This window comes from Paralichthys olivaceus, chromosome 17, assembly GCF_024713975.1.
Source record: "Paralichthys olivaceus isolate ysfri-2021 chromosome 17, ASM2471397v2, whole genome shotgun sequence".
Lineage (NCBI taxonomy): Eukaryota > Metazoa > Chordata > Actinopteri > Pleuronectiformes > Paralichthyidae > Paralichthys > Paralichthys olivaceus.
In genome coordinates, this window is record NC_091109.1 from 20,207,273 (window position 1) to 20,233,870 (window position 26,598).

Below are 26,598 nucleotides of genomic sequence, written 5' to 3' on the forward strand. Positions count from 1 at the left end.
GTTGCAGGGGTCGTCCCACTAAGGAGAACCAGGTGTTGTGGGGACTGAGTCTGTGTGTTTGACCGAGAGAGGAGGAGAAAAGACGTGTTGTGCGAGGTGGGGATTCACAAAGCACTCGCGTGTCTGTCGGGGATATGATAACTGTGGCGTGCTGGAGAAAGTGGGTGACGGACAGATATAACGCAAATGTGCATTCAGCCGTGCATGAGCGTATGATGACATGGGTGCAGGCATAAGACAGATGGAAGCTCCGTCTCGACCCTCTTGGGAAACTTTGATGTGGTGTGTGTGTGACCAAAGCAAAGATGCTTAGAGCTCATCAGTTTAAAGATCACGTGCCGTGGAAAAGAAATCTGGGAAATTGAGGCTCACCTGGTTGAACTCTTGCTGTTCAGACACAGCTCAGCGTGACCTCTCGGTCGAGCAGCAGCTTCCTTTGTTTTTCGACTTTTCATCTGTTTATTTTTCCTCATGTAAATGTGTCAGTAAGTCACTGACATTTATTTTCATCTCCCCCGTCCTCTAACACGGTTCCCACCCTGTTTCCTGCAGAGCGCGGTTCCCAGGGAGCCTTGGACCTTACAGAGCTGATCGGCGTCCCCCTCCCCCCCTCCGTCTCCTTTGTCACGGGTTTCGAGGGTTACCCCGCCTACAGCTTCGGACCGGACGCCAACGTGGGCCGCCTCACAAAGTCGTTCATCCCCGACCCGTTCTACAATGACTTCGCCGTCACGGTCATAGCCAAACCCACCACACGGCAAGGTGGCGTGCTGTTCGCCATCACAGATGCTTATCAAAAAGTAAGTCACGGGGATTGTGTTTAACTCCACTCACATATGTCTCTTCCCATTTTTAATTTTAACACCTTGTTGTTAAGATTGTGCACTTAGGTATAGCGTTGTCAGAAGTGGAGGATGGTTCCCAGAGGGTCGTGTTGTACTACACTGACCCAGGAACGACAGCTGGGACCCAGGAAGCAGCTTCCTTCAAAATGGGCGACCTGACGGGACGATGGGCGAGGTTTACCCTGACGGTGCAGGGGGCGGAGGTGGGTGGGGCTGTGCAACGTTCTTTTTCTTTGTCTGGGTGAAGAATGTTTGTGTGTCTCGTGACAGTTAATCATAATTGTACAGTTTCTACCTTTGGCTGCATCTCCTGATTTCTACACTTCATGTAAAGTTAGAAGATGATGAGAGTTTTGCTCGTAAATTGATTCTCAGGTGCGTCTCTACATGGACTGTGAGGAATATCACCGGGTTGCCTTTACCAGGAGTCCGAAGCCACTGACGTTCGAGGCCAGCTCCGGGATCTTTGTGGGAAACGCCGGGGGCACAGGCCTGGCGAAGTTTGTGGTGAGTCCGGACAGGGATTGGATTTACTAGAGAAGTTGTTCATGTGTGTGCACGTACAGCCTGTGTCCCGATTCGGGCGACACTGAAGGCGCCTCCGAGATTGGAAATGCAGCCTTCGAAGGATGCAGCCCCTGAGCTGCGACACTCCCGATCCTGTGTCCCACTTCTCTCACAACATCATCAGTTAAAAATGTCCTCTCCTGTGTCTCATAGAAGTTCTATGAATTCCCAGATTCTGATGCATTGGATAAACGAGTTGAGAGCAGATGTGGAACAGACAGACAAACGTGGCGTTTTGGGAGGTTTCCTATTTTACATTCGAGACATGAACACAATAGTCTTTGTTGGCAGCTTTACGACCACCACAGGAGACGAGGGATGAATGACGGCTTGTGTTTATGAGCGCTGCCTCATCCTGCGAGACCACATAACTCATATGTGATTTACATATTTGGTATGTAGACGACCGTCTCATCTTGAACGGCTTATACGATACGATGTATCTGCAAAGGTTTAGCAAGTGCAGCCAGAAAGGTGAGCTTCAAAGATGTTAAATCTAAATTCCGAAGTCTTAAAATGTGCAAATTCAGCAATTTAATTGAATTTTGATTGCATTTTCTTTCGCTTACCCCATGGCCAGTGGCTAAATTCAAAAAACGCGCGACCTGTGACCTTAAAAACTCGAACCAGGCCTCGTCTTCTTCCTGTTTATGCGTGAGTCCATGTGACGGAAATAAGACGTTTTATTTGCCAGGACGATGGAAAGAAGTGGTTATCGCCAAGCAACTTTATTTTACTCAATAACATTTTAATGGAGGAGAGATTTAAAGAAGTGCAGGAGCTCGGCAGAGGGAGCGTGTGTGTTTATTCAGGAATCTCTCAGTCTCAGAGGGGGAGTGATTTTGTTCTGAAACAACCTAAAAAAAAATAAAGTTTTCTACGACGTACTGTGGTTTAACAGCAGCTCTGACAGATAAAGTTACCGACAAAAATGCAAGAAAAATATTCTTTAACAGAAGAATAGTGTCATGAATCAATTCAGGCCCGTTGTTACCGATATCTGTAACTCACAACCAGAAAACCAAGCAGACTGCGTCAACCAGAAAACCCAACATATAGCTCAGGCCGCCAGCGAGCCTGATGAGTAACATCAGGCTCTTTGTCCATCTTCTTCCTCCCAAAAAGCTCCATCACTTTTTACTGCTCCCTCTCCTCACACAAAGAGAGACCAGTAGTAAGTGTTGGTCTCCAGCTGTTCGGTGTTTGAACTGGCAGCTCCGTCTGAGATCCTCTTTCTCCACCCGGGGAGATCGGTTGCAGCCGTGCAGCAACAGCATTTCCCTGCAGTCGAGCATGCAAACAAATGAGCTAAAATATCTCCTGCCACACGGACGTATTCACTCGTGTTCTTCTCTGCTTTGCTTAGCTTCCATGCTGGGTGCAGGGAAATGTTTGTGTATCTGCGAGGGAGCATTAGTGTGCAATGCATTTTACGAGTCCTCTGCTTCTCCCTCAGAAGCTCAATGTGTTTTTCTTACTCATAATGTCAAAAAAAATCACCCTGGGAATCTTATAAAAATGGCAGTTTGGATAAAATTGTGTTTTTGGCGCCAGTGTTTTTTCTCCACCTTTTAGTAAAACATTACTATATTGATTTTTTTTCTGGAATTAGCCATAAAAGATAATGAATGATGAGTATAATGAGGTTTAAACGTTAAATAACAGTGATTACGTTGTTATCAAATTAACTAGGGACGACTTGTGGTGAAGAGAGGCTACTTTTGTAAAACTTTTTATATATCACTTAACTTGTTGAGTTAAATGTGTGTTGTCCCTGGAGTCAGTGGTGATGACATGACGTGAGCTCTCTCTCAGTCAGTAGCTGCACACACAGAGCAGGAGTTTGCGGTCAGTAGTTAACCTTCATGTGAACACTCGTCTGTGACACTCGTCTGTGTAAAGTTTGAAATTCACAGCAGCTATTCAGAATCGTCCACGTTTCAAACTGCATCTTGTTTGTAAAAGTTCTTTATTGTTGTTTATTCCTGTTAGAATCATCGACTGTAAATAAAGATGGACGACACACCTCCACTGCCTCATACTGTAAAAGAAATGAGTTTCGGAGTAGCGGGAGGAAGCGGGGACAGTGTCCTCCATCTTTATTTCCAGTTTGAGTTTGTGAACAGGTTTTAATGTTAGCAGCAACATGGTATTTTATCCTCTTGAGTCGCTGTGAATAACAATATCTGCTGTTCTCTAATGTCTCCTCACGTGTATTAGTTTCTGAAGGCTGAAGCTAGTTAGGATTCGGTCATCTGTATTATAAACGTGTCACTCAAACATCTCGGCAACGTCACATCCACACTCGCTGACTTCAAGTGTTTATGTTCCTGCAATTAAAAAAGTTTGACAAACTGTCCTCCATCATTCATCCATGATTCTGTGGTTTGACTTCAGGGCGAATTCACATCGTAAACGTGTTGAAGATTGTACGGCACAAACTTCTTTGTTTGCTGCACAAACACATGTCTCCGATTTAGCCGCTACACCAACTCACATCCACCCACCCTCCCTCGCTCTTTCCCTCTAATCTCTCCATTTCTCACTCCTTCACCTCTGTTGAATTTGATCGTCCGTGTTTCCATTAAAAACAGGTGTTCGTCCTCTGGCCTGACGTCAATATCAATAAACTTGGCTGAAATTGCCTTTTGCCGATTTAATTAGAGGAGAGGTCCGCAGACTCTCAGATGTAGAGAACTGCTCAGTGTTGCACGTGTGAACAAGTTCGTGCAAGCACTTAATAATTGGGTTCACAGTTCTGTTAGAGATGCGACGCCCCGAACAGAAGCTCAGAATTCACAGCTCCATTGTTGCGTTTAATGCCTGATGACCCCGTCAAGCTTCCACTCATTAATCTCGGCCTAATGAAGCACTGATGTTCGTGCAGTTGCATGAATCACGACTGAACTGTTTCTGCGTTAAAGTGTCACCGTCTTAACACGTACACAGGTCCGCTGACATGTGCAGCAGCTGGTAATATGATATAAGCGTGTAAGTATTTTACACGTGAATTTGTAAAAACAATCCCTTTTTTGGAGCAGAGCACGACACACCTGCTTCACCGAGAGATGTTGACGTGTGAATGTTAGCGTGTGTATTAACGTGTTGGCCTAACGAGGGACAGAGATGTCCTGCTGAAGGTCGGAGGTAGAGTGTCGGTGTGTGGGAAACTTCCGCTCAGCTTCAATAACTTTTAATGAGACAGAATGAACTTAATTACCTTGCAACATAAAACACTCTTCTTGTCTTCTTCCTCTCCTCCTCTTTCTTTCTCCAGGGCTCCATCCAGCAGCTGGTGTTGAAGTCAGATCCCACGGCCCCGGATGACCAGTGTGAGGAGGACGATCCTTACGTGAGTGTGCACGAAAACACACACACACACACACACATCTGAAAACACACATCTGAAAACACACCCAAAACTCTGAGTCTGACAGAAGTACACACACCATCCTCTGTAGACCAAACCTGGAACTATCGCCTCCTCTACTGGTGGAAAAAGTGCACTTCATCAAACTATCTGGCCAAAAGTATACAGACAAGTCTATCACCTTTATGTGCATGGCCAAGGTGGGACGTAATGAAGTACAAATACTTGGCTGCTGTACTTAAGTCGATTTTTCAGGTAGTTATACTTGATTATATACTTTTTTTGTCGGCTTTTTACTAATTATCTAATTATCTGAACTTTCTACTCCTCAACATTTTCACTTTTACTTTCGTCTTGATGCATTTTAATTACAACAACATGGAGGAAGGTGAAGAATCAACAAAACATTCTCCATCCCTGGACCTTATTTAAATTAATAATACCTCATTCAATACCTCGTACACATTTCCTCCGTGAAAACAATTAAAGAAGAGTAAAGAATGCGGTTTGCTTTTGCCACCTCTTGTATTTGCTCCAGTTAAAGGATGTTGAACGTGTTCACATGACAGCGCTCATCTGCAGAAAACCAGATCCACAGTTTCATGATTTCCAAGTTATCGCTGGTCAATCAACTTCTTCCGCAACAGAAACCAGACCTCAGCCCCATCCATCAAATTTAGGGTCAACTGGAATGCAGAGTGAAAGCCAACATATTTGTCCGTCCTTGTTAATGCTGTTGTAGCTGCATGGGAGTGAATCCCTGCGTTTGAAGGGTTTCATAAAATCAGATTAATGCACACAATTAGTCTATATTCACATTTAGATCAATTTGACTTTGAATATTAGAGATGGATTAAGATTATTTTTATTGAGTTTCATCCCAGTTTAGTTTCTTCTACATGGAATAAAAGCGTGATTAGTGAGAATAAGTCTCTTTCATCTGTCAATTTTAAAATTATTTTACATGTTAAGTAGTTTTCAAACCCGTTTCCTGATAGAAGGTGTTTTGTTTAGTTTAATACGTGATCTATAATCTCAGTTTAAAATGGTAAATTGAATTTATGCATTTCTATCTATACTTTATATTCTAGATTTGCATGTTATATTCAGCACCAGTTTATGTTGCACCATGTATTTTCCTCGATTATTGCTTAGAGCTTTAGCTGCATCAGATGTGAGTGAATTAAATTAAGTTGAATTTGAACAATCTGGAACTGTGGGAACCAAACACTGGGTATAAACTAATTCCTTTTCATTCTTTTTTTTTTTTCCTGATCCACTTTTCTCATCCCACAGTCTGAGCTCAGATAAAATCTGTCTGTTAAGTAGTGTTTAATCATTTCTGTCTTTCTCCATGTTTATCTTTGGACCCCACTCTCATTTCTCTCTCCAGGCCTCTGGATACGGAAGTGGTGATGACGCCTATGACGACGTTGAAGAAAGAGAAGAAGTGAAAAAGATTGTGGAGGAGAGAGAGTATACCATGGTACACACACACACACACACACGTTTTAGGCACTCATTCCAATTTAGCTGATCTGGACTCGGACCAAAGAAAACAACTCTTATCCTTTTAGGTCTGCTGGAGAATGGAACATGGTGAAATGTGCAGCTCTCTGCCAGCCTCCTCTGAAAGAAAGAAAAAAAAAAAGAGTGGAGAAAGATATAATGACTAAAGATTATACAACTTTAGAGAATACAGAAAATGACTTGGCCTTAATCACAAGAAAAATGGTCGCTCTGGCATTGTGATGTCTTCCAAATTCGAAACGGTTAATTATCTTCATCAGAATACTTTGAAATGCTTCTAAAATAAAATAGGGAAGACTTTAAAAAATAAAGTTAAAGGGGTGACTGTGCGTTAAAAGCAAGTGTCAGATGTGTCTTGAAATTTGAGAATCACCTCACATCCAAACCAGAAGATTTTGGTCTCAGGAGATGTCAGTGCCTTGCTGAAGGGCCCATGAATACAGACTTTCAGAAGGAATCAGGGGGATTTACCTCAGATTCTCTTCCTCAAATCCACACCAGTGTGGCCCAAATTAAATTTGACCCTGACTTCTCTGTTGCCCTCTGGAGATCCTTTCGGTCTTACGTCTCTAAGATTCAAACACATGGAACAAAGAGGTTTGACAGCTCATAACCAAGTCGTTCTGATCCGTCGGGATGAGAAATATCCCTGAGTCGTATCAGCGGAGTTAAAAGACAGATGGAAACCCTTTTCATTTTCAGGCATCATTCATAAGCAGGACAGAGAGTTTTTATGGGGTCAGGACTCGCTGTCATCACCGTGTATCTTGTCGAATCAGTGCAGACGTAAAGTTGCAGCGAGGCAGCACAGTGAGGCAGATTGGTACAACATGTGGAATGTTGCTTTAAGTCTGAACCTGGATCATTGTGGACTTAGAGAAAACATCTGTTGATAACATTGTGTTTCTTCTTTTCCCGTTCCGAGCTGCAGAGTCTGTCCTGTGTAAAACCTGGAGTAACTAAATGTCTACAAGTCTGATTCAGTTTTTTCCACGAAAAACAAATCTGATCTTGATTTTTATTTTATTTCTCCCGTGTTATTTTTTAAAGCCCCTCCCAGAGCTGGACCCCACTTACAGCGCGCCGGTCCGAGCTCCGCCCACTGAGACGTCCATACGCAGGGATTATGACGATGATGAAGATATTGAGGAGACGTCTGGACAAGAGGAGGCGACGAGCACAGTCAGAGGTGAATTCATTAATTCATTGAAATCAGTCCCATCAGGAGTGTACTTCTCAAAATGAACCAGCAGATGGTGATAAAGGCAATGTAGCTGTGACCTTCATCTCTTTTTCTACCTTTTATTTCTGTCTTTGATTAAAAAGAAGAAAGAATAAACCTTATAAACAATAAAAGTATTCGTTTAAAATCAAAGTGATTAATGTCTAACGAGCAAATTGTTTCTCTGTCACAGTTCAATCCGCTCTGACGGCGACTCCAGCCTCAGTACCAGGCACTGTAAGTACTTATTTATTCTCAGATGTGTACTTTAACCTAATTTTACTCCCAGATGCAGCTTATTACTTCATTATACTCAAGTATCTCAAAGCCAATGAGTCTGTTCTTTACCTTAATTAATGTTGGTGTAATCACATCTCTTATTTTCCTCTAGATTAATTTGAATCCACTTCATGCTCAGTCCCTCCAGGTGTCTCCGGGGCTGAAAGGCGAGCGAGGGGATCCAGGTCCGGCTGGTCCACCAGGACCCCCTGGCCTTCCGGGGAAAGCCTCAGGAGATGGAGAGGGAGGGGAGCCGGGACCACGGGGTCCACAGGGGACACAGGGGCCCACAGGTCCTGCTGGAGCACCAGGGAAAGACGGACAGCCTGTGAGTTGTAAACGCTTCTTCTTCACTTTATTTGCAATGTTCTGTTTTTGAACGTCACTTTCTATTTTTATAAAACATCACATGAACTATTCAGAGCAGAGTCTGTTATTTATGTGAGTTCTGAAAGTCAAATGAATGGTTTTCTATTTTTGTCTCGTCTCCAGGGGAGTAAAGGTGAAATTGGTTCGCCGGTAAGTCTCTCCAGTCTTTGTAGATTTATATGGCGTCTTATTTTAGTGTCTTTGGGGAAAAGTAATTCAGGAATGTCCCATTTTCCACATACGGTTGCTAATTTAGTGCTACAGTTTATTATATCTGGATAAAGTGTTAGCGTGCTACATGATATGATGATGAGACTCTGTCTCTGGTATACTGAGCTGAGCTGTTTCTTTCCCAGGGTGCAACTGGGACTCCAGGATTCCCAGGACTTCAGGGAGAGCCTGGTCCTAAGGGAGAAAAGGTAAAAAAAAAAAAAATTATCCTCACATTTATTACTTAACATTAAATACCACAATTACTGGACATAGAATATATATAATATTATATGTAAAGACCAATCCTACACATGAGTAATACAATGAGCAAAAGAATAATTCAGTAACAATGATGGAAAATGAAATTAATAAACAATTATCCCACGGTGTCTTCTTCAGGGTGATCTAGGTGTTGGAGTACCGGGTCCTCCAGGGCCTCCTGGACCTCCAGGCCGAACTAGCATGGGGTCCATGTTCCTGGTAAATTATGAAACCTTTATTTTAACACAGTTAAAAGTTATTTTGGAGATTCAGCATAAAATAAGTTCAGATTCAGCTTCTTTTTTCTTTTTGGTGTGAGCGAGCTGAGCTTCAGGCTACAATCCAAACATTTATTGATAAAACTTTATTCTGCTGAATATGATTACTATTATAAAGTATTTAATGTTAATTATACTTCTGTTCACTGCCAATTGTATTCCCCAGTTATATTAATAAAAACCATCATATGATATCTGATTAATTGTGATCATTAATGAGTTGTTGGTGATTGTCATGTCATGTGTTCACCAGGAGGGGTCAGGATTTGAAGAGTTTGACAGCGATGCAGAAATTCTTAGGGTGAGTTAAAGTCTTTTTAACTTAAATCTTTTATCCTGACACAGCTCATCTTAAAGTCTTTCAATCAATTTCCAAAACTTTTAAATGTATTGTCTTGCTTCATCAGGGACCTCCAGGGCCTCCTGGACCACCTGGACAGCCAGGGACTCCAGGGACTCCAGGGACCGCCTCCGGAGACGTCTTTCCTGGACCACCTGGGGTTCCTGGGAAAGATGGGAAGGATGGAGAGAGGGGCGAACCTGGACTCCCTGTAGGTTCAACGTTCTTTCCTCCTTTTTCTGTGCTCTGGTTTTCATTTGACAGCTCTGTCAGCAAAATAAAAGAAGAAAATATATAAAATATGAAAGACGGTGGTTAGAAATGAATATCTGATATCTATCAGCTTGTGGAAGTTCATCTTCAACATGAGTTTTCTCGTCTTACGATCACTCTCCTGACCAAGCTTCTGTTTCCAGGTGATTGTGGATTGGTTTAGTGGTTCTGGGTCTGGTTCTGGTTTTTGGACTGGTTCTGGTTCTGGGTCTGGTTCAGGGTCTGGTCAGGTATAAACATCTGGCCCCAAATCTAAGGGGCTGAAAAGACAGTATTTCCCCCAACGTTATTTTAAAAAACCCATGTTCCTTCACTGCTTGTTGTGCAGTATTGTGTGTGTGTGTGTGCACCTTGTGTATCCGTGTGTGTGTGTGTGTGTACGTGTGCTTCAGAACATGGTCTCCGCTGTAGCATGTGTTGGGGGAAATGTGTCTTTTGTCTTACAGGCTTTTACTAATTGTGTGAATGGACGACTCACGTGTTTTTGCAAAATCCACTTCACTGTTAAAGTTCAGAAAAAGTTTATTGGCCTCAGTTTCTGGGAACTTATCAGCTTTGTTTTATTACGGCCTCATTTGACCCAGTTTATCCTCGATGGCTTGTACGTAGCGTACGTATGGTTGGTAGCAATGATAACACAACTCTTGCATTTAAGTAATATATGTGCTTTTATTTTTAATTTTTTGCTAAATCCTGAAATATTCTTGCAGGGAGTGGATGGAAAAGATGGAGATCCAGGGTCTGCTGGGGAGAAGGGAGACAAGGTGAGGTGTAGTATTGTTGCAGTGTTTTATGGGAAAAGGAGTTATTTCCTCTTATGTGAACGTACCTAAACCTTCGTGTGGCTCCTGCTTGTGTCTCTAATTTCCCCTGAGCCGGGCTCTTACTGCTCCGTTAGCAAAAACAGATACTCACAATCTAAATAACCACCTGACACAGGAGCCACGCTGCTAATGAGGGGACCCTGCAGACTAATAAAGCTCAGGGTCTCCGGGGTGTCGCTGCTTTGTGCAAAACAGAAACACGTTCGCTCTCCTGTCGTCGCTGTAGTTAATGTGCTGTGATTGTATTTTATTTGTTAACAGGGAGCCCCTGGTGTGAGCGGCCAACCAGGACCAAAGGTAGGATTTGATTATTTCCCTGCAGTGATCCGCCATTACTGCTAATATCGGTTATAATTACACTGGGTTTTGTGAGGTATTTACACATTACAACTTCTTTTTTTTTTTTATACAGTTCTGAAAATGGTTTAATCAACATTTTCAATTTCTCATCCGTCTCTCAGGGAGATCAGGGCCCTGCAGGGATCCCAGGCTTTCCAGGGTCAGAGGGTCCAGAAGGGCGGCCCGGTCCCAGGGGTCCCCCGGGCCCCCCCGGACCCCCTGGAAGAGGCTTCACATTGGACTATGAGGTACAGCTTGACTGGGATACTTTTTTTTGTTAAACTGACAATATTAGTTTTAATGATCAAGACTAATGGTTAATAAATAAAGATGACATCTCTAGCATCATATCTATACTTACTTCTCTGGAAACAAATAACGAGACCACTGCAAGTTTATCAGTGTTTCTGGATTTACTATTTAAAGTTATGTTTAAGAATCAAACTTTTTTGATTGACAACATTTCTCCCAAATACGTATCTACAGAATCCTTGCTTTTATTTCTCATATTTCTAGATTAGCTTGAAATGAGTAGCACATAAAAACATGCTTTTAAAATTTTTGACATACGCGTCAAAGTCACCTGGTTATTTTATGTAGACCTTTTACTAATTTGTGATGGCACCAAATGATCTGCTCTCTCAGGTTGTGTGGGTGTGACCTCATCTCCATGATTTGTTTTGCAGGACTTGGAAGGATCTGCGATGCAGGGTGCTTTAGGTTCCACTTTCTCCCCAGGTCCACAGGTACAGTGATCGTGTCTGCTCCATATTTTGTCGTCACGTATTTTCTTGATGTCGTTAGTCAACTTGTTGCATCACAAATTATAATCTACCTCTGTTTTCCACAGGGTCTTCCTGGAGCTCCAGGACCAAATGTAAGGCTCATTAGTTACTTTAAACTTTATTCACAGGCTTCCCTTTGTTGTTGACACAGATATATTTAATTCTACAGTTCAGAGGAGTGAGCATCTTGAATTTTAAACTGGTTTATCTTTGCCTCTTGTAGGGTAAAGACGGTTTAGACGGCGCTCCAGGAAATCCAGGGCAAAAGGTGAGTGTGCTGTGGCCGTTATCTCAGCCGTCCTCCTGCTCCGCTCGCTCAGATGTGTTTCTGCAAATTAGAAAAGAGGGACTGTGTCATGCAAGAGTCAGACAGGAATATTCAGTGTCAAGTCCTTTTGTTATTTATTTATTTATTTTTCATATTTACTGGCTGAATGTGAATATAAGAAATGCATGTTACCATGAGATCATCGTGTCTGTGATGTGTGTAAATTTCCCTGTTGTGGGATGAATAAAGTATATCTAATCTAATCTAATCTAATGAATGGAGCGTGGTGGATGATTCTTCGTTGCCTCTGCAGGGGGAGTCAGGTGTTACAGGACGACCAGGGTTTCCAGGACTGGAGGGGCTGAAAGGGGCAGAGGTCAGGAAATGGATCCACTTACAGACACATCAATAGATTAATGGTTTCATTAAAATGTCAACTTTCACACAAATCTTCATGAGCTTAAACATGTAATGACCGAGGTTCATGACTGGATCCCAAATTAAATGTGTAAAATGTCAACAAGAAAAGAAGCATTTCACAAACACGGCTTCTTTAAAGTCCCCTCTTAAACTGCAAAGAAGTACCTCAGCATATACTTCTGTTAAATATACTGCTACCAGAGAGCCTTTTTGATTCTATCTGGACTGTTTATTTTTGTCCTTCTACATGATAATTATGTGTAAACCTGTGAAAATCACAACAATAGTGACAGAAAACAATTGTATGTTTGATTTTGCTTTATTCTGTGTCATGTGCAGGGAGCAAAGGGGGACAAAGGTGATCCAGGACAAAAGGTGAGATACTCACAGGTGCACAGACACTTCCGACATTCAGGTGACTCCATGTTGCTGTTTGCTAAAATGTGTTAAATATCAAATGTGTACTACAGGGGGAGATGGGACGAGACGGACTCAGTATTCCTGGCCCTGCAGGACCACCTGGACCTCCAGGACCTATCGTCAACCTCCAGGATGTAAGTAGCACCTGACTACAGCTACGCAGGGTGGAGCTGTACAATGTTCAGTGAGGAAGTTCACACACTGTGCTTCTGTGTCTTCTTCAGCTTCTACTTAACGACACAGACGGTGCCTTCAACTTCTCAGGGTTTTTGGATGCTCAGGGATCTGCAGTGAGTATCAGGAAGAACAACACCCTTCATAGAGAAAGTCCTCTTGAAGTATATCAGAAGATTGTTGGATATTTGCAGAGTGTAACATCCATGTTTCTCCAGTTTGAAACAATGCAAATAAAGGACATGACACATGTAAACACAGATATGACGAAGTAATATTTTTTCTTCTGTTTTTTCGGAAAAAATGTTTCTTCTGCTTTTAGGAGTATTTTTTTTCCTTCTGTTTTTCAGAGTACATTTTTTTTTTGGTTTTCCAGGGAAATTTTTTTTTTTCTCCTGTTTTTTCTAAGTAATTTTTTTTCTGTTTTACAAAAGAAAAAATTACTCCGAAAAACCGAAGTAAATTTTTTTTCTTCTGTTTTTGTCTGAAAAACTGAAAATAATTAGTCAGAAAATTATTTGTCTGAAATACAGAAGAAAAAAAATTACTCAGAGAAACAAAAGAAAAAAAAATTACTCTGAAAAAACAAAAACAATTAAAATTGTCTGAAAAACTTAAAATAATTAGTCTGAACATAATTAGTCCGAAAAACTAAAGAAAAAAAAATTACTCCGAAAAAACAGAAAGAAACAATAATTACTCCAAGAAACAGAAAAAAATGACTCCTAAAAAACAAAAGAATAAAAAATTACAAAAAAAACCCAAAAAATTGTCTGAAAAACTGAAAATAATTAGTCAGAAAATTATTTGTCCGAAATACAGAAGAAAAAAAAAATTACTCCAAAAAACAAAAAAAAAAAAATTGTCTGAAAAACTGAAAATAATTAGTCAGAAAATTATTTGTCCGAAATACAGAAGAAAAAAAAAATTACTCCAAAAAACAAAAAAAAAAAAATTGTCTGAAAAACTGAAAATAATTGGTCAGGAGATAATTTTTCCGAAAAACAGAAGAAAAAAAAAATTACTCCGAAAAACTGAAAAAATTAAAACTGTCCGAAAAACTGAAAATAATTAGTCTGAACATAATTAGTCCGAAAAACAAAGGACAAAAAAATTACTCCGAAAAAACAGAAAAAATTAAAATTGTCTGAAAAACTTAAAATAATTAGTCAGAAAATAATTTGTCCGAAAAACAGAACAAAAAAAATTACTCCGAAAAACTGAAAAAATTAAAATTGTCCGAAAAACTGAAAATAATTAGTCTGAACATAATTAGTCCGAAAAACAAAAGAAAAAAAATTTACTCCGAAAAACTGAAAAAATTTAAATTGTCCGAAGAACTGAAAATAATTAGTCTGAACATAATTTGTCCTAAAAACAGAAGAAAAAAAATTTCTCTGAAAAACAAAAAAAAAAAATTACTCCGAAAAACTGAAAATAATTAGTCCGAACATAATTAGTCCGAAAAACTAAAGAAAAAAAATTACTCCGAAAAACTGAAAAAAAATTTAAAATTGTCTGAAAAACTAAAAATAATTAGTCAGAAGATAATTTGTCCCAAATACAGAAGAAAAAAAAATTTACTCCGAAAAAACAGAAAAAATTTAAATTGTCTGAAAAACTCAAAATAATTAGTCAGAAAATAATTTGTCCGAAAACAGAAGAAAAAAAAATTACTCCAAAAAACAAAAAAATTTAAAATTGTCTGAAAAACTGAAAATAATTAGTCCGAACATAATTAGTCCGAAAAACTAAAGAAAAAAAATTACTCCGAAAAACTGAAAAAAAATTTAAAATTGTCTGAAAAACTCAAAATAATTAGTCAGAAAATAATTTGTCCGAAAACAGAAGAAAAAAAAATTACTCCAAAAAACAAAAAAATTTAAAATTGTCTGAAAAACTAAAAATAATTAGTCTGAACATAATTTGTCCGAAAAACGGAAGAAAAAAAAAATTACTCCGAAAAAACAGAAAAAATTTAAATTGTCTGAAAAACTTAAAATAATTAGTCAGAAAAAAATCACTCCCAAAAACAGAAGAAAAAAAATTACTCCGAAAAACTGAAAAAATTAAAATTGTCCGAAAAACTGAAAATAATTAGTCTGAACATAATTAGTCCGAAAAACAAAAGAAAAAAAATTTACTCCGAAAAACTGAAAAAATTTAAATTGTCTGAAGAACTGAAAATAATTAGTCTGAACATAATTTGTCCTAAAAACAGAAGAAAAAAATTTTCTCTGAAAAACAAAAAAAAAAAATTACTCCGAAAAAATGAAAATAATTAGTCCGAACATAATTAGTCCGAAAAACTAAAGAAAAAGAATTACTCCGAAAAACTGAAAAAAAAATTTAAATTGTCTGAAAAACTAAAAATAATTAGTCAGAAGATAATTTGTCCCAAATACAGAAGAAGAAAAAATTTACTCTGAAAAAACAGAAAAAATTTAAATTGTCCGAAAAACTAAAAATAATTAGTCTGAACATAATTTGTCCGAAAAACGGAAGAAAAAAAAAATTACTCCGAAAAAACAGAAAAAATTTAAATTGTCTGAAAAACTTAAAATAATTAGTCAGAAAAAAATCACTCCGAAAAACAGAAGAAAAAAAATTACTCCGAAAAACTGAAAAAATTAAAATTGTCTGAAAAACTGAAAATAATTAGTCTGAACATAATTAGTCCGAAAAACAAAAGAAAAAAAATTTACTCCGAAAAACTGAAAAAATTTAAATTGTCCGAAGAACTGAAAATAATTAGTCTGAACATAATTTGTCCTAAAAACAGAAGAAAAAAAATTTCTCTGAAAAACAAAAAAAAAAAATTACTCCGAAAAACTGAAAATAATTAGTCCGAACATAATTAGTCCGAAAAACTAAAGAAAAAAAATTACTCCGAAAAACTGAAAAAAAATTTAAAATTGTCTGAAAAACTAAAAATAATTAGTCAGAAAATAATTTGTCCCAAATACAGAAGAAGAAAAAATTTACTCCGAAAAAACAGAAAAAATTTAAATTGTCTGAAAAACTCAAAATAATTAGTCAGAAAATAATTTGTCCGAAAACAGAAGAAAAAAAAATTACTCCAAAAAACAAAAAAATTTAAAATTGTCTGAAAAACTAAAAATAATTAGTCTGAACATAATTTGTCCGAAAAACGGAAGAAAAAAAAAATTACTCCGAAAAAACAGAAAAAATTTAAATTGTCTGAAAAACTTAAAATAATTAGTCAGAAAAAAATCACTCCCAAAAACAGAAGAAAAAAAATTACTCCGAAAAACTGAAAAAATTAAAATTGTCCGAAAAACTGAAAATAATTAGTCTGAACATAATTAGTCCGAAAAACAAAAGAAAAAAAATTTACTCCGAAAAAACAGAAAAAATTTAAATTGTCCGAAGAACTGAAAATAATTAGTCTGAACATAATTTGTCCTAAAAACAGAAGAAAAAAATTTTCTCTGAAAAACAAAAAAAAAAAATTACTCCGAAAAAATGAAAATAATTAGTCCGAACATAATTAGTCCGAAAAACTAAAGAAAAAAAATTACTCCGAAAAACTGAAAAAAAATTTTAAATTGTCTGAAAAACTAAAAATAATTAGTCAGAAGATAATTTGTCCCAAATACAGAAGAAGAAAAACTTTACTCCGAAAAAACAGAAAAAATTTAAATTGTCCGAAAAACTGAAAATAATTAGTCCGAACATAATTAGTCCGAAAAACTAAAGAAAAAAAAATTACTCCGAAAAACAGAAAGAAAAAAAAATACTCAGAAAAACAGTAACAAAAAAAATTTGTCAGAAAAATAGAAAAAATTATTCAAAAAAACAAACTAAAAAATAAATTACTCAGAAAAATCGGGTTTGTTTTTTTTTTCAAGTCAATGCAACACACTTCCGTACAGATGAGGAGTTATTTCAGTTTGAGTTTAACTTTAATTGAATGTTTGCAGGGACCACAGGGTCCAAAGGGAGACGTTGGTTTGCCAGGTGTTCAAGGACCTCCAGGACTTAGAGTAAGTGATATAGACGCGCATCTATATTAGTTGTGTATTTTTATTTTGTTGGTTATTTGTTGGTTTGTGTCTTTTGTCAGATTTTAAACTTGTTCTCTTTATAAATGTCCTTGCACCTCTAATTTCATTGCACTACTTTCCTCTGTACAAATAATAAAGGCTTTCTCTTCTATTCTCTCGCTCTTGCTCGAAGCAAATTAAATGAGTGAAGTAAACATTTGATTTGTGTCATTAATTTTCAACACTTTCCTAGTTTAATGCGAGTTCATATTTCTGTACATGCACTTGGTATTCCTCAGGCTACAGTGGCTTGTTTGTTTGTTTGTTTGTTTACTTTCCTGCAGGGTGAAAAGGGCGAGCCAGGATTTATCATGGCAGCAGACGGAGCCATGGTGTCAGGCCTGGCTGGTCCTGCGGGACCCAAGGGAGTCAAGGTTATACCTCCCCTTCTTTTGTTTATTAAACTTTTAACCTTATTCCTCTTTTACATGCACATGTTCTCAAGGATTTTAATATTAACACAAATTTAAATCCTTTTCAATGGAACTGCACATATCAGAGAAAATGTATTTGTGTTTGCAGGGAGATAACGGTGTAGCTGGACCCCCTGGTGTTCAAGTAAGCCTTGACGTTGAGCAAAGGAAGCAAATTCAACTCAATTCAAATTTCTGGGTTTTTATGCTGTTTGTAAACAGAAACACTGAATATATATTTAAGACAATCAGTCCCTTTGTTTTGTTTTTTACAGGGACCTGTGGGACCCCCAGGGCCAAAAGGAGAGTTTGGTTTTCCTGGACGAGCTGTAAGCACCATGAACTCACCAAACATTACCAGTGTGATTTCAATATTAACTAAATAAATCGTTGGTTCTTTGAAACAGGTTCAGGTTCTTTTCAAAAAGCAATTGTTTGTCTGCTGTGATAAACACCCACACATGATTTTAGGTCCAGAACACCTGCTGTTGGAGAAGCTTTTACGTTAAATGAAATCGCACAGTCGACAAACTACCCAATTTCCCAAATGTCCCTGTGGGAATCATTAGTGTTAAAGACAATCTAGCTTTACATGTAGTTGTTTTGGATGATTGTGGATAATGTGTGTGTGTGTGTGTGTGTGTGTCTTTTAAGGGTCGTCCAGGCCCGATGGGACAAAAAGGAGACAGAGGGGACTCTGCTGGGCTGCAGGTGAGTCACACACCAGGCTGGGATAAAGAGTGAAAACTCTCACAAATGTCCAGAATGCTATTATTTCTTTTAACCTAATTAGTTAAAGTACAATAATATGTTGTATAGCTTCTAATTTTCCCTTTTTAATCTCTGTACTTTTTTGTTTAATCATCTTAATAAGGGAGCTCCAGGCCCTCCTGGACCGCCGGGCCGCCCGGGAATGTTCAACTGCCCCAAAGGAGTAAGAACGTACACTCACATACTTTCATTCATATATACTAGATATATATCTTTGTTCGTGTCATTGTGTACATGTTTCTAAATCCTCTCTGCTCTGGTTTCTGAAGACAGTTTTCCCCGTCCCTCCCAGACCCCACTGCAAAATGGCTGTAAGTCTGTGTCTACAGTTTTTTCACAAAATGTTCAGACCCTTTCACTTTTTTTTAGCCTCGTGCAAAACTCTTTTGATCTCATTTATCCCCCCATTCATCTGCACTCAACTTATAATAAAGGGAAAAAGGTATTCAGACTCTTTGCTCTGACACTGGACGGATGTTTCTGCACCTTGAATATCTACCTGAGCAAAGTTTAATTGATGAAATCTCTGGGGAGACCTGGCGATGGTTGTCCTCCATCTGACCCGAGAGAGCTTGAGAGGATCTGAAGAGAATAATGGCAGAAAATGTCCATGTGTGATCAGATTGTTGAGTCATAAGAGGACCGTTGGCTGTAATCGCTGCTTCAACTAAGTGCTGAGTAAAGTGTCTGAATACTTGTGTCGGTGGGACATTTCAATTTCCCTCTCTAATAAATGTTTTGCTTTGCTACTCTAGGAAATTGAGAGTAGATTGATTTGTGGGAAAAATGATTTTAGCTGCAACATAATAAAATGTAAGAAAAAAAAAAAGTAAAAGGGTCTGAGTACTTTCTGAATACACTGTATTCATCAATATTGCTACTAAAGCATGTGTTAATAAAACCTTTTACCTCAGCCTGTGTCAGAGAATGAAACACCACTGATTGGTAAACACTTCATTCAGAGTTTCTATCTACGATGATCATACTTTTTAATAATCAACGTTTTTCACTGTGTACACGTTGAAACAGCGGAAGGCGTCAGACGTGGTGTGATTTCACTTTTCTCTGACACAAGTTGTATAAAAGATTTTGTCCGGATTAGTAGAGAGTCACCTCAGTCACCTGCATAATCTCATCTATGGATTCAAATGAAAATTCAATGATTCCCCTCTGACTTCCTCGTCGTCTCCTTCAGGTCCCTGAACGCAAACTTTCTTTCAAACTTGGTTTCCTTTGCACATCTTTCCTCTAACCTGCATGTGGTTCTGTGTAACATCGGTACTTCCTCTAACATGTCATCACTCAGAACTGTTCAAGGATCCCATCATACTCCTGCATGCTTCACATCCAGTCTGGAAAGGTGAAGGCTCGGTGTCATAAACCAACTGAGGTAGTTTTAAAATCAACATATCGTAGCAATCTGCATGTGGATTATAATATTAACTCAACGGACTAATACGTGATCATTTGAAGTACTCTTAGTATTTTTAAATATATAATGTTTCTGCTTGGTATTTTTCAGCTTAATCCCAATGGAAGCATTGCAGTTGGTACGTTGGTTTATTTTCCACATTTACTATAAAGTATGGATTACAAAATAATAATATAATATATTATTCTGGATATTATTACAATGAAAGATCCTTAAAAAATACTTCATGGATTCAAGGATCGTGTTGATTTATTTATTTTTGTCTCCAAGGAAACTGTCAGACGGGATTAAAAGGAGAGAAGGGAGACAGAGGCCTTCCTGGGATGCCAGCTCCACAGAGTGAGTCAGCACATTAGAATTAATACTTAACAGCATTAAATACACAATGTCTAAAAAAAATACAAACTTTAAATATCACCTTAGAGAAATTTTTTTTGTAATTTTCCAGTTTTTCCTGCTGTGATTTCTCATTTTTAGAATATATTTTAAATGTTTGTTCATAAGTTATAATAATTCCTTCTCTGCTTCTCACTGTGTTTTCTCCTCTGTAGATACTTTCCTGGCCAGAGGAGCCTGGGTACGTGTCAAACCAAAGTCTTCTGGTTTTGTTTTTGGAGCCTGTTGGTTTAATGTTCCATGAGACTCAGGTTTTGTTTGTGTGTCTGTGTCTGTGTCTGTGATCACAGTGGCCAACAGGGGACCAGGGTATGAAAGGGGAGAAGGGAGACAAGGGAGAGCCCGGTATGATGGGGCAGCCAGGTATCCCCGGTAGACAAGGACTGGTGGTGAGTCCACGGATACACAACCGCATCATCTTTCTGACAGAGAATTGACAACTAAACTCAGAAACTCCCTCCTGCCATGTTTCAGGGTCCGAAAGGCGAGTCGGTGCTGGGCCCTCCAGGCCACCCTGGGGTGCCCGGCTCACCTGGTGTCCCAGGTTATGGGAGAACTGGTCCTGTTGGTCCTCCTGGGCCACCGGGGCCTCCAGGACCCTCTGTGACACCCACAAGATACGGCTCAAGTACAACACGTCGGCCGTACTTTTAGGATTTAATACTGTTTATTAATCTATTGAGGTTTTATGAAGTATGATGTTTTTGTTCTAGCTGGCATGACCATCGGTGGCGCTCCTGGCGCTCCTGGACTTCCTGGACCACCAGGACCTCCTGGAACCTCTGGTAGCTTAGCACCTGTAAGTGTGTTTCCTCTGGCCACACACAGTTTGTATACACGCTGCTACACATGTACAGAGTTTACTGTATATGAATATTCAACCACTGAACCTCCTCCACATGTGACTGGACTTCTCCATGTTTGTTTCTCAGCTGCAAACTTTTTCTACTCGTGAGAGCATGATGCAGAACACGGTCAGGGACGCAGAGGGAACTCTGGCGTACGTCACAACGACAGGAAGTCTTTTCCTCAAGGTTTCCCAGGGATGGAAAGAGATACAGGTAAACACTCGGACCAGTGTTGAACTTTTAGAGTTAATCTGTAGACTTTAAATACAAATAGAAGACATCAAGGCATCATCAACGCTAAACTTGAAAATGAAATGTGTACATGAATGTCAGACTATTAAACAGGCTGTTTTACAATTCGTCTAAATCTAAACAATCAGCAGAGAGAGGAAAATCAGTCTCACTGAGATTTTTCATTCTTTAAATAATGTTTATAACTTATTTGACTATTCAGAAAATGTTTGAAGTGTGTGTGTTTGATATATAATGCAATAGACAGACTGGTTTTCAGATTTAAACATCGCAAGCTCAACATACGGAACCAGTTTTACAACCTTGATTTTTCTTTCGTTTCCTCGTCGCAGCTCGGCAGCCTGATCTACCTCTCCAGTAACATCATACCACAAGATGAGGTGCGTGTTGCTCATTTTTATGGCTTTTACTTTTAAAGTGCTGTTGGGAAATATTGCACAGGCCGATGCTCATCTGCATAACATCTGTTTTCTGTTCCTCCAGCCTCGAGTAGCATATCAGATAAGAGGAGACACGGTGGAAAGAATAAGTTCAGTTAAAGAGAGGGTGAGTTGAAATCACACATACTATTATTCTGAATGAATGATTGCATTTAAGTTTGAAGTGAGTTCTTGTAGCATATTATGCTACAAGCCCCTTTATTTTTTAAAAGACAGCTGAACTAACTTCAAAATGTTTTCACAGCATATTTATCATTATCAGATTTTCTAATCCAAATCCCCAGAGTAACACTGGACCTTTGCTCCCTCTCCCTGCAGCTCAACCTGGTGGCCTTGAACCAGCCTCACTCTGGGGGCCTGATGGGGCTCGACACGGCCGACCGCATGTGTTACGAGCAGGCCAAGGCGATGGGTTTGGCTCCGAACTACCGCGCCTTCATCTCCGCCCACAGGCAGGACCTGGTCCATGTGGTTTACCCTGGTTTCCGTGAAACTCTGCCTGTCACCAACCTCAGGGTGAGTCTGCTCCCCTTTTCAATGTCTGTCAGGGGTTCACCCTCCACCTCTGCGTGTCTCACCCGCTCTGTGTCGTCTCTCAGGGAGACGTGATGTTCAGGAACTGGCGGGGGATTTTCAACGGCGACGGGGGACCAATAAATTCCCGGATACCCATCTACTCCTTCGATGGCCGGGACGTTTTAGCCGACCCCTTCTGGTCAGTAAACTTTAATGACTGCACGCCTCTTTGTTTGTTCCCTTGAATTTGTCAAGTTTATATCTTCTGCCCTCTACCTGCCAGGCCTCACAAGAACATCTGGCACGGCTCCACCAGCAGGGGTTTCCGTGTGGTGGACAAACACTGTGAGACGTGGCGAGCGGATCACGTGTCCGTCATGGGTCAGTCGTCCAGCCTGACTTCAGGGCTGCTCCTGGGCCAGCAGACGCGAAGCTGTTCCAACGAGTACATCGTCCTTTGCATAGAGACCCACAAAAACCCTTAAATCCCGTCCCAACCCTCCCCCGACGACGCCCCATACCACTCCACCGAGGAACCCGTCTCCGCCGCCGTGGAACATTCTGGGAAAGAACGTCATTTTCAGCACATGGTTGGTGCTATGTGTCGCATTTTGTGGCAGGAAACCCCGTCTTTTACAAAACAGGATGTTTATACTTGTTTTTCTCCTCACGTCACTTTCTGAGGAGAAAGATTCAGATGCAGTAACAAACAGAGATTTATCGTGATGTGAAGTCGACGCTACTTTTTGAGGATTCCTTGCAAAAGAATTTCCGTTTGTGTTGTAAAGTAACATGATAGATTTCCCATTAACTCGGCTGTTGTGGCACATAATGTAAAATGCAGCAGAGCCTGATGGCGGCTGCCAGTCTTCGTAGCGATGATCGTAGTAATTCGAGACGTTAACGCTGTCCTTTCAAAGTAAATAACTTATTACTGTTAAAATGATAAATGCGGCACCTTTAATTTGTGTCAGTTTGCGAGAATCAAACAAAGCAACACAAACGGCTTCACATAGTCACCCGGGTGTGTTGAGGATGAGACGTCTCTTTTGCATTTGTCTCGTCGTTCTTCAAAAGACTGAACGTCGAGACCGAGGACACACTTGTCCGCAGAAATGTGCACCTGAACCTGAAACCTGCCCTGAGAGATCTCCAAAGACTTTTCAACGGAAGCGTCAAAATGCGACTTTTGTTGTTTTGTTGTCACGGATATAGTTTTTTTTGTTTTTATATTTGTCAAGAATTTCAGGAGAAGTTTACTCAACATTTCAAGAGCCAGACCTTAAAGCTCGTCCCTCGTCCAACAGCAGGACGACCTGACGACCAGTGTTGCCGCCAAAGTAAATATCGTTGCACTGTACTTCATTTTACAAATATTTTTTAGTTCGACATTTTCATTCTTGAATGTGTTCTTAGCTTTTCTTACACCTCGGTGATCTCACTCCTTAGCAGCTCCTCTTCTTTATAGCCTATTTAATTTAAATCCATTTTGATTTATTTATACCGTCACAGCACATAACATGAAATCAAATGATTAAATTTAAGAATGTAATTTATCGTTCATTGTTTGTCAAATGACTGTTTTTTATTTTCCTCACTTTTTTGACATTTAATTTTGTACAGTTCTTTTTTTTTTTTTTAGCTCATAGTTTTCTGGAGAATGTCGACAAACTCAAAACAAAAAATGCACACAATATAAACAAGCAAAAAAATATTTTCATAACCAAAAAACAAAACTTTATAAAGTCCATGCTGGTGAAAGTGAGAGCACATGTTTTTGTATAAATGTTGGTGCTTTGTTGAATAAAGATTTTTCTTTTCATAACCTGATCTTGTTTCATTCTCAGCGCAGGAGAGAATATAAAAACAAATCTGAACAAACACACATTTTCAATTAAAAGAGAAACAGTGGTTTTATTTCCTTTGAGCCCTTAACTCTCTTTTCAATGATCTTTAATTACACAACTTAAATTTGGTTCCTAAAGTAATTGCAATGTGTGCATGTGTGTCTGGATATAAACAGGACAAAAAAAATAAAATTAAAAAATGGTTTACTTCCATCTTTGCTCTGCCAACTTAGAGACATCCAGTTACATTTACTTTCAGAGTAATTTTCCAAAACACATTGTGTATCCTGGAGGCTGTGACGATGTTAATTCCTCATAAAACACATGCAAACCTGCATTTAAACAGTTTTTATTCTTGTATCTTTATGCCTGTGTTTACCAGCAGCTAATCATCTCCTTCTTTACAAATGTTGGTTAATTATCTGGCGTTTTACTGCCTGCAAATGATCGGCATCAGAAAATTAGGAAACAAAAGGCCACATGTAATTCAACTAATGAAAAACGATCCATTTAACTATTACTGTTCAAAACCTCCAGACCTTTAAAGTTGCCAGTTTTTATCTTTAATATTTAGCCGACTACATTATGAATAATTCAGAACGTAAATAATGAGCTGTTACTTTCAGCTCGAGCCTAAACAACAGCTTCCCGGGAGGCAGCAGCAGAAGGCCGAATTATTAAACTGTAGTTTGTGCTGAATGTGATTGAACTGAAGGTTAAAGGTTCTGTTGACAGAAGTTTAGCTCTTCAAACACATTTGACTTCCAAAGGTCGGATGTGCAGAAGAAACAAAGTTTGCACTGAGCTGAATGATAGAGCACATGTTGTTGCACAGTTTGCTCTCACGTCACATCTTCTGATTTTGTATCGGAGGATCTCCAGCGACTTGAACATGAAGAAGTTCCAGGTACTGTATGTTTTTCTGTAATTTAATGATAATATTTGTAATATAATGATAATGTTTGAGTTGGTGTTCCACTCTTCATCACTTTAACTCCTCTAGCTTCGATGTGAAGGTGCTGTTCGTGCTCCTGCTGACGACCGTGGCCACCGACGCTCAGTCTTTCCACCTCGGCGTCTGCCCTCAGCCGTCAGTTCAAGAGAACTTCAACGTCACGAAGGTAAAACACTGAGTCTTTCTTTTCTGTTTTGTTTAATCGCTCAGCAACAGCCGAACTAGCTCTGTTCTGTTTCTCCTCCAGTACATGGGAACCTGGTACGAGGCGGAGAAGCTCCCGGCTCGGTTTGAGAGAGGAAAATGTGTCCAGGCCACTTATTCTCTTCTCGCTGACGGGACAGTCAGAGTTCACAATGCAGAGTTGCTGTAAGGATTTAACTTATTTTGACTTCTTATGTTAGAATATATATGAATCAATCATTAATGTAAAGTGCCCCTTTCTTCCCCCCCCCTCTCTTCCTCTCTGTAAAGACCTAATGGGAAGATAAACTCCATCGAAGGCGTTGCCAGAGTTAAAGACCCATCTCACCCTGCCATGCTGGATGTGAGCTTCTTTAAAGGTGAGCAAACTTCAGATGCATTTTTTAAATTTTAGTAAAATTTTACTATTCTGTGTTTTACTATTACTTCTGGATCCAGGTGTTCCAGATGCTCCGTACTGGGTTCTCTCCACAGACTACCAGTCGTACGCTCTGGTCTACTCCTGCAGCGACTACTTTAGTCTTTTCCACATTGACTTCGCCTGGATCCTGGCTCGCACTCGGGCGCTGCCGGAGGACGTGGTCGGCAGACTCCACGATGAGCTGACTGCTGCTGGTGTAGACGTAAACAGGCTGACAGTTACAAACCAGACTGGTTGTGATGTCATGACCTGAAGCAGGATCCTTACTTTTTAAACTCTGCTGTTTACGTTCTTTCAGTCAGTGTAAAAACTTTGTTAAGTGCATAGGCGTAACATGGGGCTGTGAAATAATCATGTTGTCAGGAGTTTTAAGACTATACTAGATGTAAAGACTGGATATAAACCAACATAAGTGTCTACAGCTCACAAGCTATAGTATTGGCATATTTACATCAGGAATTTATTTACATCTGTCAATTGTAATTGATCCGTACATTTATGTTTTTGTTTCTATAATTCAATTTAAATGTTCCTATTTATCATGTCAGGTTTTCCTGTAAATCCTAAACACATTTTTCGCTCTCCAAGATAGTACATTGAGGTTTCTGGGTGTTTATCATGGTTGAATTATAAGAACTTGTATTCTTCTGATAATGCATCCAAGATGTTGATTCATTGAAGTTCGTAAGAGAGTAACTGATTAATAAATTATGATTAAAAAAAACAAACAAACAAAACATACAAAAAAAGGTTTTTCAATGTTGACTTCAGAACTACGGAGCCCCTGAACTTATTATCTTACAAGATGAATAAGTCGTGCACACAGAGTTAATATCTGCACTGACTTTGACGACAACATTAGGTTTGATTTATTTATTTAGTTTGTTCATTTCTTAACATACTAAAACATTTCAAATGATTTATTATGTTTTGATCATTATCTTGTTTCCACATGATGACAGTGTGCACACTCATCTTTTGGGTCTTCAGGAGCTCTGTACTAACAAAGGAGTTGTTTTTTTTATTAAACTGAGTTTTTTTAAATCTCAGAATGTTTGAATACAGATCTTTTTTTTTAAAATAATTAATTCAAATGTCTTTTCACAAACTGGAATAGTTTCATTCTGTTCATAATTTTTTTCCCCCTCAATCTAAATGGACGTGGCAGCTTTAATACAATTGAAACGGATCAATAAACACGATTTAAACAAATATCACACAAGTTAATTCTTATTGTTTTTTATTAAAAAAAAAAAACC

The 26,598-nt window shown here is 39.1% G+C and overlaps 2 protein-coding genes across 9 annotated transcripts in view; both read left to right on the plus strand.

Moving 5' to 3' along the window:
* LOC109639611 (collagen alpha-1(XV) chain-like) overlaps positions 1-23,737 on the plus strand; it is a 48,551-nt gene extending 24,814 nt beyond the window's left edge. The window contains exons 3-46 of one of the 7 annotated variants that reach the window (XM_069512534.1): positions 553-800; positions 878-1,048; positions 1,221-1,352; positions 4,690-4,764; positions 6,176-6,268; positions 7,363-7,501; positions 7,728-7,771; positions 7,926-8,141; positions 8,306-8,332; positions 8,539-8,601; positions 8,795-8,875; positions 9,188-9,235; positions 9,342-9,485; positions 9,691-9,777; positions 10,258-10,311; positions 10,633-10,668; positions 10,833-10,958; positions 11,397-11,456; positions 11,561-11,587; positions 11,719-11,763; positions 12,077-12,139; positions 12,523-12,558; positions 12,654-12,737; positions 12,828-12,893; positions 16,722-16,784; positions 17,129-17,218; positions 17,367-17,402; positions 17,533-17,586; positions 17,912-17,968; positions 18,132-18,191; positions 18,298-18,339; positions 19,335-19,418; positions 19,551-19,578; positions 19,731-19,799; positions 20,012-20,037; positions 20,147-20,245; positions 20,331-20,484; positions 20,570-20,655; positions 20,789-20,917; positions 21,289-21,336; positions 21,440-21,502; positions 21,715-21,912; positions 21,996-22,111; positions 22,196-23,737. In XM_069512534.1, the coding sequence (XP_069368635.1) occupies positions 553-800; positions 878-1,048; positions 1,221-1,352; positions 4,690-4,764; positions 6,176-6,268; positions 7,363-7,501; positions 7,728-7,771; positions 7,926-8,141; positions 8,306-8,332; positions 8,539-8,601; positions 8,795-8,875; positions 9,188-9,235; positions 9,342-9,485; positions 9,691-9,777; positions 10,258-10,311; positions 10,633-10,668; positions 10,833-10,958; positions 11,397-11,456; positions 11,561-11,587; positions 11,719-11,763; positions 12,077-12,139; positions 12,523-12,558; positions 12,654-12,737; positions 12,828-12,893; positions 16,722-16,784; positions 17,129-17,218; positions 17,367-17,402; positions 17,533-17,586; positions 17,912-17,968; positions 18,132-18,191; positions 18,298-18,339; positions 19,335-19,418; positions 19,551-19,578; positions 19,731-19,799; positions 20,012-20,037; positions 20,147-20,245; positions 20,331-20,484; positions 20,570-20,655; positions 20,789-20,917; positions 21,289-21,336; positions 21,440-21,502; positions 21,715-21,912; positions 21,996-22,111; positions 22,196-22,397 (3,869 nt within the window). In that variant the 3' untranslated portion in view covers positions 22,398-23,737. The remainder of the gene's footprint in view (positions 1-552; positions 801-877; positions 1,049-1,220; positions 1,353-4,689; positions 4,765-6,175; positions 6,269-7,362; positions 7,502-7,727; positions 7,772-7,925; positions 8,142-8,305; positions 8,333-8,538; positions 8,602-8,794; positions 8,876-9,187; positions 9,236-9,341; positions 9,486-9,690; positions 9,778-10,257; positions 10,312-10,632; positions 10,669-10,832; positions 10,959-11,396; positions 11,457-11,560; positions 11,588-11,718; positions 11,764-12,076; positions 12,140-12,522; positions 12,559-12,653; positions 12,738-12,827; positions 12,894-16,721; positions 16,785-17,128; positions 17,219-17,366; positions 17,403-17,532; positions 17,587-17,911; positions 17,969-18,131; positions 18,192-18,297; positions 18,340-19,334; positions 19,419-19,550; positions 19,579-19,730; positions 19,800-20,011; positions 20,038-20,146; positions 20,246-20,330; positions 20,485-20,569; positions 20,656-20,788; positions 20,918-21,288; positions 21,337-21,439; positions 21,503-21,714; positions 21,913-21,995; positions 22,112-22,195) is intronic. The other 6 variants (XM_069512535.1, XM_069512536.1, XM_069512537.1 and 3 more) reach the window with 6 other exon arrangements.
* Positions 23,738-23,889: 152 nt separating this feature from the next.
* On the plus strand, positions 23,890-26,548 carry LOC109639623 (apolipoprotein D-like). 2 transcript variants are annotated; one of them, XM_020103193.2, is made up of 5 exons: positions 23,890-24,671; positions 24,763-24,880; positions 24,962-25,083; positions 25,189-25,277; positions 25,357-26,548. In XM_020103193.2, exons 1-5 carry the CDS (start codon positions 24,535-24,537, stop codon positions 25,590-25,592), a joined length of 702 nt encoding a protein of 233 aa, XP_019958752.2. In that variant the 5' UTR covers positions 23,890-24,534; the 3' UTR covers positions 25,593-26,548. The 2 variants fall into 2 exon arrangements, with proteins under 2 accessions (XP_019958752.2, XP_019958753.2); XM_020103194.2 differs by having other exon boundaries at positions 23,890-24,666; positions 24,776-24,880; positions 25,357-26,538.
* The last annotated feature ends 50 nt before the right edge of the window (positions 26,549-26,598 follow it).